General features: G+C 42.7%; 1 protein-coding gene across 8 annotated transcripts in view; it reads left to right on the plus strand.

Annotated features, from left to right (window-relative positions):
• Positions 1-15,662, plus strand: part of dock7 (dedicator of cytokinesis 7) — a 193,195-nt gene that overhangs the window by 162,434 nt on the left and 15,099 nt on the right. For 6 of the 8 annotated variants that reach the window (XM_070887063.1, XM_070887064.1, XM_070887067.1 and 3 more), the window contains 3 exons: positions 10,673-10,816; positions 13,551-13,682; positions 13,955-13,969. In XM_070887063.1, the coding sequence (XP_070743164.1) occupies positions 10,673-10,816; positions 13,551-13,682; positions 13,955-13,969 (291 nt within the window). The remainder of the gene's footprint in view (positions 1-10,672; positions 10,817-13,550; positions 13,683-13,954; positions 13,970-15,662) is intronic. The other 2 variants (XM_070887066.1, XM_070887069.1) reach the window with 1 other exon arrangement.

Consider the following 15,662-nt stretch of genomic DNA (forward strand, 5'->3'; position numbering starts at 1 on the left):
ACGAAACGAATTTAAGGAGCTAGGAGCTAAATTAAAAAGTAGGACCTCAAAAGTAGTAATCTCGGGATTGCTACCAGTGCCACGTGATAGTCAGAGTAGGAATCGCAGGATAGCGCAGATGAATACGTGGCTTGAGCAGTGGTGCAACAGGGAGGGATTCAAATTCCTGGGGCATTGGAACCGGTTCTGGGGGAGGTGGGACCAGTACAAACCGGACGGTCTGCACCTGGGCAGGACCGGAACCAATGTCCTAGGGGGAGTGTTTGCAAGTGCTGTTGGGGAGGATTTAAACTGATATGGCAGGGGGATCGGAATCAATGCAGGGAGACAGAGGGAAACAAAAAGGAGGCAAAAGCAAAAGACAGAAAGGAGATGAGGAAAAGTGGAGGGCGGAGAAACCCAAGGCAAAGAACAAAAAGGGCCACTGTACAGCAAAATTCTAAAAGGACAAAGGGTGTTAAAAGAACAAGCCTGAAGGCTTTGTGTCTTAATGCAAGGAGTATCCGCAATAAAGTGGATGAATTAACTGTGCAAATAGATGTTAACAAATATGATGTGATTGGGATTACGGAGACGTGGCTCCAGGATGATCAGGGCTGGGAACTCAACATCCAGGGGTATTCAACATTCAGGAAAGATAGAATAAAAGGAAAAGGAGGTGGGGTAGCATTGCTGGTTAAGGAGCAAATTAAGGCAATAGTTCGGAAGGACATTAGCTTGGATGATGTGGAATCTATATGGGTAGAGCTGCAGAATACCAAAGGACAAAAAACGTTAGTGGGAGTTGTGTACAGATCTCCAAACAGTAGTAGTGATGTTGGGGAGGGCATCAAACATGAAATTAGGGGTGCGTGCAATAAAGGTGCAGCAGTTATAATGGGTGACTTTAATATGCACATAGATTGGGTTAACCAAACTGGAAGCAATACGGTAGAGGAGGATTTCCTGGAGTGCATAAGGGATGGTTTTTTAGACCAATATGTCGAGGAACCAACTAGGGGAGAGGCCATCTTAGACTGGGTGTTGTGTAATGAGAGAGGATTAATTAGCAATCTCGTTGTGCGAGGCCCCTTGGGGAAGAGTGACCATAATATGGTGGAATTCTGCATTAGGATGGAGAATGAAATAGTTAATTCAGAGACCATGGTCCAGAACTTAAAGAAGGGTAACTTTGAAGGTATGAGGCGTGAATTGGCTAGGATAGATTGGCGAATGATACTAAAGGGGTTGACTGTGGATGGGCAATGGCAGACATTTAGAGACCGCATGGATGAACTACAACAATTGTACATTCCTGTCTGTCGTAAAAATAAAAAAGGGAAGGTGGCTCAACCGTGGCTATCAAGGGAAATCAGGGATAGCATTAAAGCCAAGGAAGTGGCATACAAATTGGCCAGAAGTAGCAGCGAACCCGGGGACTGGGAGAAATTTAGAACTCAGCAGAGGAGGACAAAGGGTTTGATTAGGGCAGGGAAAATGGAGTACGAGAAGAAACTTGCAGGGAACATTAAGACGGATTGCAAAAGTTTCTACAGATATGTAAAGAGAAAAAGGTTAGTAAAGACAAACGTAGGTCCCCTGCAGTCAGAATCAGGGGAAGTCATAACGGGGAACAAAGAAATGGCGGACCAATTGAACAAGTACTTTGGTTCGGTATTCACTGAGGAGGACACAAACAACCTTCCGGATATAAAAGGGGTCAGAGGGTCTAGTAAGGAAGAGGAACTGAGGGAAATCCTTATTAGTCGGGAAATTGTGTTGGGGAAATTGATGGGATTGAAGGCCGATAAATCCCCAGGGCCTGATCGACTGCATCCCAGAGTACTTAAGGAGGTGGCCTTGGAAATAGTGGATGCATTGACAGTCATTTTCCAACATTCCATTGACTCTGGATCAGTTCCTATGGAGTGGAGGGTAGCCAATGTAACCCCACTTTTTAAAAAAGGAGGGAGAGAGAAAACAGGGAATTACAGACCGGTCAGCCTGACATCGGTAGTGGGTAAAATGATGGAATCAATTATTAAGGATGTCATCGCAGTGCATTTGGAAAGAGGTAATATGATAGGTCCAAGTCAGCATGGATTTGTGAAAGGGAAATCATGCTTGACAAATCTTCTGGAATTTTTTGAGGATGTTTCCAGTAGAGTAGACAAGGGAGAACCAGTTGATGTGGTATATTTGGACTTTCAGAAGGCTTTCGACAAGGTCCCACACAAGAGATTAATGTGCAAAGTTAAAGCACATGGGATTGGGGGTAGTGTGCTGACATGGATTGAGAACTGGTTGTCAGACAGGAAGCAAAGAGTAGGAGTAAATGGGGACTTTTCAGAATGGCAGGCAGTGACTAGTGGGGTACCGCAAGGTTCTGTGCTGGGGCCCCAGCTGTTTACACTGTACATTAATGATTTAGACGAGGGGATTAAATGTAGTATCTCCAAATTTGCGGATGACACTAAGTTGGGTGGCAGTGTGAGCTGCAAGGAGGATTCTATGAGGCTGCAGAGCGACTTGGATAGGTTAGGTGAGTGGGCAAATGCATGGCAGATGAAGTATAATGTGGATAAATGTGAGGTTATCCACTTTGGTGGTAAAAACAGAGAGACAGACTATTATCTGAATGGTGACAGATTAGGAAAAGGGGAGGTGCAAAGAGACCTGGGTGTCATGGTACATCAGTCATTGAAAGTTGGCATGCAGGTACAGCAGGCGGTTAAGAAAGCAAATGGCATGTTGGCCTTCATAGCGAGGGGATTTGAGTACAAGGGCAGGGAGGTGTTGCTACAATTGTACAGGGCCTTGGTGAGGCCACACCTGGAGTATTGTGTACAGTTTTGGTCTCCTAACCTGAGGAAGGACATTCTTGCTATTGAGGGAGTGCAGCGAAGGTTCACCAGACTGATTCCCGGGATGGCGGGACTGACATATGAAGAAAGACTGGATCAACTGGGCTTGTATTCACTGGAGTTCAGAAGAATGAGAGGGGACCTCATAGAAACGTTTAAAATTCTGACGGGGTTAGACAGGTTTGATGCAGGAAGAATGTTCCCAATGTTGGGGAAGTCCAGAACCAGGGGACACAGTCTGAGGATAAGGGGGAAGCCATTTAGGACCGAGATGAGGAGGAATTTCTTCACCCAGAGAGTGGTGAACCTGTGGAATTCTCTACCACAGAAAGTTGTTGAGGCCAATTCACTAAATATATTCAAAAAGGAGTTAGATGAAGTCCTTACTACTAGGGGAATCAAGGGGTATGGTGAGAAAGCAGGAATGGGGTACTGAAGTTGCATGTTCAGCCATGAACTCATTGAATGGCGGTGCAGGCTAGAAGGGCCGAATGGCCTACTCCTGCACCTATTTTCTATGTTTCTATGTTTCCCCTGGGCCCTGATCACGTCCCTCCACAGTCTCTCGCTGCTCCTTCACCCCTCTCGCCGCTCCTACTGTACCTGCTCATGCTCCAATCACCGACCTGGGATTGATGATGTCACTCTTCACAGCCAGCGCCCTCCTGCACCAGCTCGCGCTGTACCTTGAAGTGGCATGCCTCCACACTGCTCATGGTCACCGCTCGCCACTCCTTTTATGACCCCGACCTGCCGCTGATGTTCCCTCGCATGTCGGGGCGTCCACGCTAAGGTGTACGGCCGCACACTAATCCCTGAGCTCCCGCGCACTTCAGTTGAAATGCCATGCAGAGAACTGGACAGCAGTTGGAGCTGGGGAGGGGTCCAATACACAGTGGCCCCAGAAATCCAGACACAGTCATTTGCGAGTCTTGCGACTTCAGAGCCAATCCCAATTGCAGCTCTTGAAGTGTGAGTTCCGATGGTTGATGTATGTAACACCGGGAGGGGTTTGGTTTTCTCCCTTGAGCTTTGAGCTTTGACCTTTCAGCTGGACAGAATGAGAATCTCCCGCGCTCTGATTATTTGCCTTTGCGGCCTTCTGTGCCTGCTTGTGGTATACCGGAGCCGCGCATGCATAGTATCCAGTTGGGCCACGCTTTCGTGCGGAGGTCAGGAGACCTGTTGGTGGACGTAGGGGGTAAGGTCGAGAATTGAAAGAGGAGCGAGTGACTGGGGAAGAGAGAGGGAGAGACCGGGGGGTGGGGGGGGAGAGAGAGATTGGGATAGAGAGAGAGAGAGAGAGAGAGAGAAGGGTGAGGGTCCAGACGTGTGTAGTCCATTCCCAGGGAACAACACAGGTGGAAGCACAGCACATGTACAATGGCTGCTGGAAGGAGGCTAAAGCAAACCATTATTAATTAGGCCCCCAGTGAAACAAAAATATGAGAATTTTTTTTTAAATTCGGAAAATTGTTTAAAGCCGGAAAAAAATACGGGAAAGTGATGTTGAGTATCCTGTGGTAAGTTCCAGTTAAATATTGCCAAGTATGGTCCCCTTTTTGAAAGAGTCTATCAGGGTTATTTTAATCATGTTATGAGAGAGGAGGAAAGGTTTGTGTTCCCGTTAGTACCTCAGAGTCTGAGAGGGACAGAGGGAACAGTAGCAGAAAAAGAGGAAACAACTTCGCCAAAACTGACCCCAGCTCATCGGCAAGGCTAGGGATAGATAACCTCACCGCCTTCTTAGGAAGTTTAACCACTTTATTCACTTTCTTACTTGAGCTCCGTTTGTAATTGGAGTTTATTTATTTTTTGTGGTATGTTTAATGACAGCATTGAAGACGGAAAGAGAAATGTGGAGCAACTTCTTCTGTCAAAGCTGCAACGAGACAAATTTAAAGATTTTTAATTAGCGTTTCATAAAAAATCCGTGTCCAAGACACTTTTTGCCCCTTAAGTTTCGAAGAAACAAACAAAAGTCAATTTTCCCCTCATCTAAATAATTTTCCATCAGGTCTTGAAGTCCAAAGGCTTTTAAAGAGGGTCTAAAATGCTTAAAACATTTTAAAATTGAAATTTCTCAATATTTGATTTGAAACGATCGACGGAAGTGAGTAGCTTTACACAAGCTTGCAACCATACTGTTGAGGGGGAGGATATGTGGGAGTTACATATTACTTTTTATTGACTTTAAAAAATATACCATTAAGACGTTTAGAAAGAGAACCAAAAAGGGGGAAACATAACCCAGGAATAATGTCAATATAGATTTCCTCTTAGATGTTTAGTGGAGTGTTAATAGAAACAAGTTATGTAATGATTAATAAAAATTGCAGGAAGCTACTTTAGAAGAAACTACTACTGTATTTACTAATTGAGAAAGACTCAGAAATTACTTCGATTAAACTGATAATGTACAATTTTGATTTGGTATAAATGTTTGATATAGATTAAAAATTTAGAGTACAAGCTTGTTTGTTTCCCACTATTTAATTGGGAAGTACCTAAAATAATTCAACACTTTTTGTGATAAGATTAATATTGTGAAGAATGTTTCAGAAAAAAACATTTGAAGCGAAATTCATAAATTAACATTTTTATCTCAACTAGTAAACATTTCCAAGTCAGTCTGATTGGTTCTCCTGTCCAGGAAGATAGATGAATGATTATTTCTGTTAAATCATAGCTTTTCCTGCTTTTTGTTTTTAATTCAGTGGTGCAAATTGTGTATGTGTTTTTCTGCACTCTCTGACATGTTACATGGGGTTATGCTGGTTCAAGAAGACAACATTTATAAGAACATAAGAAATAGGAGCAGGAGTAGGCCATTTGGCCCATCAAGCCTGCTCTGCCATTCAATAAGACCATGGCTGATCTGATCATTAGATTATTAATGGAAGTGATTGAAGTTGGCAATACAGATACCCGTTTTTGTTCAATTCTTTTTAATACTGTGAACTAAAGAACTATAGCACTTTATATTTGTTGGTTGTCTGGTTGCATTGTCATTAATATTCTAATGACTTATTGTCATGTATGTATGCTTGGGGTTACTAGCCGCCAGGTGGCGCCACTGTCAGAGGTCATTGGGCTGTACGCATGTGTGTGTGGCCAAGGTATAAAAGGCAAGCCATCATGTAATGTAATCACTTTGGGCCCTAATAAAGTAGACCCAGGTTTGTACCTGTGTTAGTTTACAGTATTCAGTTTATCGAGTTATTACATACATAACATTTGGCGACGAGGTAACTTAAGAACCTTCGAATGCAAAAATTAGCACAATTGGAATTCTGGAGAGACTTGTGGAGGGAGAGGACTGGGCAGATTTTGTAGCTCACCTGGACCAATACTTTGTGGCCAACAAAATGGAGGAACCCACTGACGCAGTTAGGCGCAGGGCGGTCTTCCTCACAGTTTGCGGTCCGAAAATCTATGGACTCATAAAGTATCTTCTCTCGCCTGCAAGTCCAACGGACAAGGACTATGAGGAATTGTGTGCTCTGGTACGTGACCATTTCAAACCAGAAGAAGGCATCATCATCTCACGATACCGATTCTACAAGCACGTTTGTTCTGAGGGTCAGGGCGTGTCAGAATTTGTTGCCGACCCAAGACGTCTAGGTGGACCGTGTAAGTTCGAAAATGCGTTGGGAGACATGCTGCGGGACTTCTTTGTAATCGGCATCAACCACAAGGTGATCCTGCGTAAGCTACTGGCAGCGGAGAAGCTGGATTTGAGCAAGGCCATCACGATTGCCCAGGTATGCATGACGACGGACAAAAACTTAAAGCAGATATCATCGAAAAATCGGAACTCGGCAAGTACTGTCAACACGATTGTATCATCGTTTGGCAGAGCTGCATATGGCAGGGCCTACTCGACTGCGTATGCGAAACCTGTGGCTGCCCAAAGTTCGCCAACGGGAATGAATCCGATTTCACCGTGTTGGCATTGTGGGGGCAATCATCGGCCTCTTCAGTGTCGGTTTAAACATTTGTATAGGCTGTTCGAGACTGAGGCATCTCCAGCACATGTGTCTGTCATGTATCTCACACTACTGTATATAACTGTATCTTACCCTGCTATACATGACTGTAACTAGATATGACCTGTAACCACAAGCATACTTTACCACCAGGGGTGCACTTGCAGGAGACACTGCATACCTGTTCTACACAGGTATATAAAGGCAGGTCTCAGGCAAGTGTGGCACTCGAGAGCTGTGAAATAAAGGTGCAGGTCCAGAGTGACCTTGACTTCAGCATATGTCTCGTGTAAGTCTGTACTGCAGGGTCAGGACTTTACAGTGTCCGCAACTGAGCAAGCATACTGCGACACACCACGTGGAGAATGATGACCAATATAGGATGGATCCAGATATGCAATCCGGGATACCAGAGGAGGAAGTGTATGGGACTGTATTCGTTCCTAACAAAGAGTCAACCGATAATGATTAATGTGAAACTTAACGGTGTGCCGGTACCGATGGAATTGGACACTGGTGCGATTCAATCAATAATGAGCCAGAGGACATTCGACAAGCTGTGGGATACTAAGGCTGTGAGGCCTAAGCTGAGTCCAGTCAATGCCAAGTTGCGTACGTACACTAAAGAACTCTTAACGGTGATTGGCAGTGCAGTAATCAAGATGTCGTATGATGGTTGCCTGGGACCTGGACCAGCCAGGACCCGATATTATCGGTTGTGAAACGTTGTGTCCTTAGTGGTGATTGGTCTACCATACCCAAGCAAATGGGTGATGAGACCAAACCTTACAACTGTCGCAAAGACGAACTATCCATTCAGTCAGATTGTTTACTGTGGGGTAATCGCGTTGTTATGCCTAAGAAAGGCAAAGAGAAATTTGTACATGATCTACATAGCACTCATCCCGGTATTGTCATGATGAAAACCATTGCCAGATCTCGTGTATGATGGCCTGGAATTGACTCTGATCTAGAATCATGTGTGCATCAGTGCAACACTTGTATGCAGCTAAGTAAAGCACCAGCGGAATCGCCGCTGAGTCTGTGGTCGTGGCCATCTAAACCATGGTCCAGGATCCACATCGACTTTGCAGGTCCCTTCCTGGGAAAGATGTTTTTAGTTGTGGTGGATGCATATTCCAAGTGGATACAGTGTATAATCATGCCATCCAGTACATCCACAGCTACCATTGAGAGCCTTCGTGTCATGTTTGCCACTCATGGTCTGCCTGACATCGTTGTAAGCGACAACGGACCTTGCTTCACGAGTCTGGAGTTTTAAGAGTTCATGAAACTCAATGGTATCAAACATGTGAGGTCAGCACCATTCAAACCCGCATCTAATGGTCAAGCAGAGCGTGCTGTCCAAACCATCAAGCAGAGTATGAAACGTGTAACTCAAGGTTCACTGCAGACTCGCTTGTCATGTATATTGCTTAGTTACAGGACAAGACCCCACACGCTTACCGGGGTCCCCCCTGCTGAACTATTGATGAAGAGAGGTCTCAAGACCAAGCTGTCTCTTGTCCACCCTGACTTGAACGATCATATTGAATACAGACGTCAAAGTCAGCAGTGATATTATGATCACGCTGCTGTGTCACGTGACATTTCTGTTAACGATCCGGTGTATGTACTAAATTATGGTCAAGGTCCCAAGTGGATCGCCAGGAGGGTAACAGAGTGTTTATTATCACGCTCAAGAATGAGCAAACATGCAGGAAACATGTTGATCAGATAAAGCTGCGGCACACAGATGAACCGGAACAGTCTGAGGAAGACGCAATCAGTGACCAACCAACCTACCCTCAGTCATCAGAGGACTCCGCTGTCATCAATGAATCTGGACTTTCAATCCCTGACATGGTCATTGTCATTCCCATCAGATCAGCTACCCAGCCCCCAGTCATAAGACTCAGAACACTCGTCCAAGGTTGGAGTTGAACTGAGACGATTAACTCAGGATTGGAAAGCCCCAGACCGTTTCAATTTATAAAAAGACTGTTATTAATATCTTAAAGGGGGATATTGTCATGTATGTATGCTTGGAGTTACTTGCCACCAGGTGGCGCCACTGTTGGAGGGGGGGGGGTTCATAGGGCTGTACGCACATGTGTGTGGCCCAGGTATAAAAGGCAAGTCATCATGTAATGTAATCACTTTGGGCCCTAATAAAGCAGAGCCAGGTTTGTACCTGTGTTAGTTTACAATATTCAGTCTATCGAGTTATTACATACATAACACTTATGTGGACGTACAGCATGTCATCATCATCGGAAAGCCACTGTTCCTGCTGCTTGTGCAGCCATTGCTATCGTGACATGAGGAATGAGCTAATACGTTGAAAACTTTAACATTTACACAAGTTTCACGAATAGATATGCCTCTTTCAGCTCACCTTGGGCTTTTGGTTTGTTTGTCAATGCATAACCGTGTAACTGAATGACATTTCTGAAGTGTTAATGCATTATTATGCAGTTCTTTTATATCCCAGTCATTTCTAACCAGTTTTAAAAAAAATTTTAATAGTTTGTACATGATCTAAAAGCTTTTAATTAATTCTACCGTAAACAAACGTAGAATGGGCTTGCAAATGACAAATGAATTTCAATATAGATAAGTGCAAGATGGTGCATTTTGGTAGGAGGAATAAGGAGGCTTAGTGAAGTAGAGGTGCAAAGGGATCTAGGGGTATAGATTCACAAACCATTAAAAGTAGCAAAGCAGGGTAAAAAAGCCAGGGAAGTGAAAATAAAGCACTGGGGTTCATTTCTAGAGGAATAGAATTCAAAAGCAGTTATGTTACGTTAAACTTGTATCTAACCGCATCTGATTGTCTCATGATTTGAGACAGTGAGGTGGCAATATGGCATTAGTGTATATATGCTTTTAAGTGGTTGCTATCATTGTAAAAGATGTTTTAAAATTTGCTCATGGACGAAAAGATCGCGCTCAAAGGAGTGTGTGGTCCGCTCATAACAAAAATAAATTAGGGGGAACATTGCCTGGGGGCGTGGCCAGTTTTGTGGGCGAGGCCTGATCAAGCGAATTGAATCTTAAACCAGCATAAGAGATGGCAGAAAACCCGAATGTGAACGTTTTGGGCGTAACTCACTTAGGTTTAAAATTCCCCATTTTTAAGTACTGGTGTTGGATCGCTACCATGTCAACATCAGAGTGAGGTGACCAGACATTGATAACATGGCTCCTGTTTACTTTGCTGTGAAAATAGAGCAAATATTGCATCCTTCAATGCAGTAGCATATGTTTGTGATATATTTGTGTCTCTTTATTTTATTCTTCCTCTCTTTCCCTCTCACTCTCTGTCCTTCTTGATGCTTCATTTATTTCTCTTAACCATTTTCACATCTGTGAGTGCCGCTATAGCAATAAACAAATATAACATTAGATGCAGGCTATCCTATCATCCTTCAATTAAAACCACTGATCCTTTATTTGTGATAAAGGGCTTTCACTACTGCTATAGTTACAGGGATAGCCCCACATCCAGAGTGTCTCTCCAGCAAGATAAAGTAAAATAAATCCTTAAAGCCAGGAAGCCAGGATTTGCCAGTATAGTAGAGATAAGTGATTGTGATACTCAGATAATGAATGGAGATTCCCACTGAACGAGGCAGAGTTGATGGGTCTGCGTTGATTGCATTTGTGACACTTGGCAGAAATATAGTCGAGCTGTTTTTAACTTTATTCCTCTGAGTGTTCTGTACTTGTGGAGACTTTTATTGATCAAAGACAGGCTGCATTGGCTCCCCTAATAATTAAAAGATTTCTGTTCATGTAGGTTGTCCATAGCCTGTATACATTTTTGTTTCCTTCTAGAACATTTCTTTCAATGTTTTGGAGGAGTCTGCTGTTTCTGATGATGTTCTTTCACCGGATGAGGAAGGAATCTGCTCGGGGAAGTATTTTACAGAAGCTGGTCTTGTGGGATTGCTGGAGCAAGCCGCAGATCTATTTTCAATGGTAAGTATTATTTCAGTTTTCCAGCTTTCTTGTGCTGCTGCCGTGGGTGGGCAGAATAGCCTGGTTAAATGGTGGAGATGTGGAAATGAATTAATTCATACACTGGGGGTTTTGCTTGACAATCTTTTGCATATTAATAGAGAGTCCCCCTCATGAGATTAAATGAGTGAGGTAGAGTCCATAATTTGGTAAATTGTCCATGGTCTGCCATAGGAGCGGGCTTGATGAGTTGAATGGTCTTTTCTCATTCCACATTTTCTTACCTTCTAATATGTTGCTGACGATAATTTGTGTGGAGTTTTTTCTCCGTTTATCCACTTACAATCTGCTTCAGCCAGGATATTGGAGTGAACTTGTCCAGCACCAGTGACAAATCCAGTCCACAATCTGTTTTATCCAGCTAGGAAGAATGGGTAATGTCCATTTCCTTGATCTGCTTCCTGACCTTCCAATTCCGAACATTGATGATGCTGCCAGAATTGAGTCTCCGGTAGCCCAAGGAAACTAGCTTAAGCATTGGAATGTCAGATAGACTATTGGGTCCTATAAGTGAAATTTGATTTAGGTAACTATTTCTTTGCAATTTTAAAAAGATGTCCGTTTGTTGGATAGAATGGGCCCAAATTTGGCCAGGGGTTGCTCTGTTCTTTTTGGAGCAACTTGATTTTTCTGGAGTATCTTAAAAATTCCCATTCTGCACATTTAATTTGCACCAGTGTAAGTGAGTTATTTGGGATTTTTTTTTGTTTTGTTTTTTTTTCAAAAGGGGGCGTTACCAGCCACCTACGCTTGTTTTGGCCACTTAAGCCACTTTGGACAGCTAATAGTTGCTCCAAACTAACTTAGGCCAGCGCTTGTGGCCGCACAGAAAACCCTTGCGGAGAGTTAAGAAATCAGCGCAGGTAAGTACATTCTAAAGCACCAAACTCTAAACAAAGCACAAAAATAAGCATTCAATAACAAATAAAAAATACAAGAAAGCTGAGAGAATCTGCACCTAGCACCAAGACTTACAAAGCACAAAAAGTAATAAGCAATTAATTAACAAATAAAAAATAGAAGGAACCCTACTCCTAAAGCACCAAGACCAAAGTAATAAGCAATCAATCAATCAATACCAAATAAAAAATAGAAGTCCTACCAAAACCCGGCCCGGGAAGGCAGCGGGCCGCCGATGAGGGAGCCCATTCGGCCAGGGATGGGGGCAGCACGCTTCGGCCCCTCCCACACAGCCTGCAGCACACACTCAGATTCTGGGGGTGAGGAGCTACTGCGTATACACGCACACTCTAGCGCGCATGTGCAGATGTCCCGGCACTGTTTTCAGCCAGTTGCTATGCTATGCCACCATCGAGGAGAGGCTGGGGAGCGGCCAAACTCGGCCCGAAGATTTTTGGTGCCCTTGGAGTTCTACAAAAGTGGCGCACCTCTGGTGAGCACGCCAGAAATCTGTACTGGCCAAATTTGGGCCCAATGTTTGGTCTGGCAGCACAGTGTGTTGATACGCCAAAGTGTACTACAAAGTGGAGAGACATGGGGTTCAATTTCCCCTCTCCTCTTCCACTCTGTTGAGCTCTCCGTTGCATTTAGGTGCAGGGCCAAACAAATACTGAGCAGGGTCATTCCAGGGGCCATGCCTCTTGGCAGCTGGTTCATATAGCTGTTTGCAGAGACCAACATGATCAGTGGCAGAGTAGTCCCATTTATTTTTTCTCTAATGTGTCAGTGGGTAAATGCTCACCTGGTATGCTGCTGGCCTATACAGAGCAGGGAGGTCACAAATTCGATTCCTTGTCAATACTGTTTACATTTTCAGGTTTTTACGCTGGATATTTTCTTTGAGTTCAGCATCACAGACCATCTCTGTAGGTGACCATTCACTTTTTACAACCCAGGGTGTGCCTATTCCTGCTCAAAATCCAGGCGAATGTACCATATCCAGGAAAGAAATGGAGAACCCTTGTCACTGTACTCTAGGATACTGGATATGTCATGAGCTGCCACGTGGCCTCCAACTTTGGGAAGGCAGAAGAATAAACATTATCAGACAGTAATGCTAAGTTGATTTATTGAACAGTAAACAGTTATTACTGGTAACTTCATTAGATGTTCATCCATTCACAGGAATCAAAATTAGGTTTGCCCACAAAAATACAGCTACAATTGGATTCAAAGATCTCTCTCGACCTCTCTTTCTGTATCTGATTAAGGTTTCACTCTGACCAAATTGAATAGGATGACATCTAAATAGATAGATGTCAAGAAATGCTTCTTAGGAATAATGTCTTGGACTGTAATGTCTGTAGCTTGAGGAAGCATTTAAAGTGACTTCTAGATTCCTGCACAAAGAAATTAGAAATGTGACAGAAAACTCCCTACCAATAACAAGTACCGAATTAGCTGATTTCAGCCAGTCAATAATTAGCTTTGGGCTGAAGAGGATAAAAATCAACCTAAGTACATGTTCCTAATCACTATCCATTAGCCCACTGTTGAATTGCATGTGTGGATGTTGGGCCAGGAAAGGACTGGCTTGATGGTGAAATAAGCTGTTGACATTCACTGTCTCAGGTTAGGTAAGTTATCAGAAGGCTGTTGGTGCCTGTGGAACCATAATTCAGCAGGAATCTTTGATTTGAGGGTAATTTTTTTTTAAACCCCCTATTGAAATTGCATAGTAAAAAATGCTGATTTTCTCTTGCTTTATTATGTATTTTGGACTTTCAAATAACAGGCTGGAATGTACGAGGCAGTTAATGAAGTTTACAAGGTTCTAATTCCAATCCATGAGGCTAATCGTGATGCAAAAAAACTGGCAACTATTCATGGTAAACTCCAAGATGCATTCAGCAAAATAGTCCATCAGGTAATTAACTTCAGAAACTTCACTTAAGTTTAATTTCAAAAGTTTAAAAAAACATTTTGAATATTTGATTTTAGGTAAAGTTTGTTTTTAAAAAGAGTTGACTTTAATTCAGTTTTGCTGTAAGAATCGAGCACATAATTGGAAAAAATATCTAAAAACCTATGTTTAAAATTGTACATGCATGCTTTTCTTTTTGCACATGTGATCCCAATTTTACATGATCTTATTTGTTGTGTGACTGACTTGACATGACTCTACTTTCTGTTACACAGAGTACTGGCTGGGAGGTAGGTGTTACTTCAGTTGATGTTGGAACACTAATGTTTTTTCTAAGATTCGTGTGAATGCTTTGCCCGTGTGTGCTGGCTGTGGGTGTTCTGTTGTTGTCTGGCTATGAAGCCATTTCTTTTGACCTCAGAATTGTGTATTTTTCGGCTAAGGTCATTGAAATGCTTTCGGATGAACAGATCTCACAGACGGTGCATGTTAAATAGACATTTTCTCACTAATGAAGAGTCCTATGAATGAATCACTTCCATTATCACTAGCTTTTATTTATTTGTTGTTTCACAGACATGTATTTGCCTCTCTCTGCTGCTGGCAGTAAGGTTTTTCTTTATTTTACTGGTTTTGATTTAAACATTTTTTTCTCAATGCAATTATTTGCGTCCATTATTCACAAGTCACACATTGAAACATTGCATGGTAAAGTACCTCCCTAAGCCTGTTTGCTTGTCCAGTTGTGATTTGTATTAGCTTCCTCTCCATTCTTGATCATCTATCTTGTGGTGTGCTGTATATGCTATCCCTCTTATACCTAATACTGCATGTTGTGCTGTCCTGAGATATTTGAGTTGGTTTGACAGCTGCTGTCTTTTTTAATTTACTTTTATTGTTGGAATTTGTTGCCTTTTTTTGTTTCAAAGATCCCTGCCCTGATTAAAGTAATTTATGTTTTCTCCTCTCTCTCTCTCTCTCTCTCTCTCTCTCGCCCTGGTGCTGACCCCTTCCTCCCGCTTTTATTACTGTCCTATTGTGGTAAGTTTTCCACTTTGTTGATCTATTGCGATACCCGATGCAGTCATTGAGCATTCCTTGATGGGGGACAGAAATTAAATTGGCTGCCAATCACATGACTTTTTATTTTCTTCTCTGGGTGCTTGCTTTTATCATGCATCCCAAATACCAACATTCATTGTGTTGGGATCAAGGTGGTTGTCTTGTCTGACTAAATATTTTTAAATGATTTTGCAACATTCACTCCCATAAGCTCATATTTCAATTTTTCTTTTTCTACAAAGCTACTGTTAATGTTGATAGTGTAACCAGTGAGGCCAATACCCCCACTCTTGGACAGTATTCTCTGCCACATCCTCTCTATTTTACATGATTAGTGCAACCAGTACTTACTTTAGAATAGTACACACTGGCTTTGTACTGCTCTAAAATTAGGCAGAAGTGGAGCCCTGCAAATAAGTACCTAAATGCACTTAACAAACCTCTGCTAACCAGAGTTACAATGCTGGTAAAAAAAAATTGAACGTCCTATGTGAAGTTTAAAAGGTACGAGACTATCTCTCTCTAGATGGTTTCACACTGATGCCGAAACTCAAATAAGTGATTTCGTTGGAATTATGCTGCGTGTTTTTTCAAAGCCTAAAACACTTTGTAGATATCCTGAATTTCCAAAAAAAAATAGACTTCGATTTATATAGCACCTTTCATGACCACCGGACGTCTCAAAGCACTTTACAGCTAATGAAGTGAAGTCACTGTTGTAATGTAGGAAAGCCTGAATTTGCACATTTTGCTTAATGAGTGAGCCATGACTCTCCAAAGTACCATAATCATTGTAAACATAAGTGCTGATTTTTCTATCGGGCGCTAGCCATGCACAGCATATTCAAAGTGTGCTATCCTGATCGGATCTGAACCCACCTTTTGTTTGGAGTCAGGTCATTTAAAAGGCCCAGGCACTCC

The sequence above is a fragment of the Pristiophorus japonicus genome, chromosome 8 (genome assembly GCF_044704955.1).
Source record: "Pristiophorus japonicus isolate sPriJap1 chromosome 8, sPriJap1.hap1, whole genome shotgun sequence".
NCBI lineage: Eukaryota > Metazoa > Chordata > Chondrichthyes > Pristiophoridae > Pristiophorus > Pristiophorus japonicus.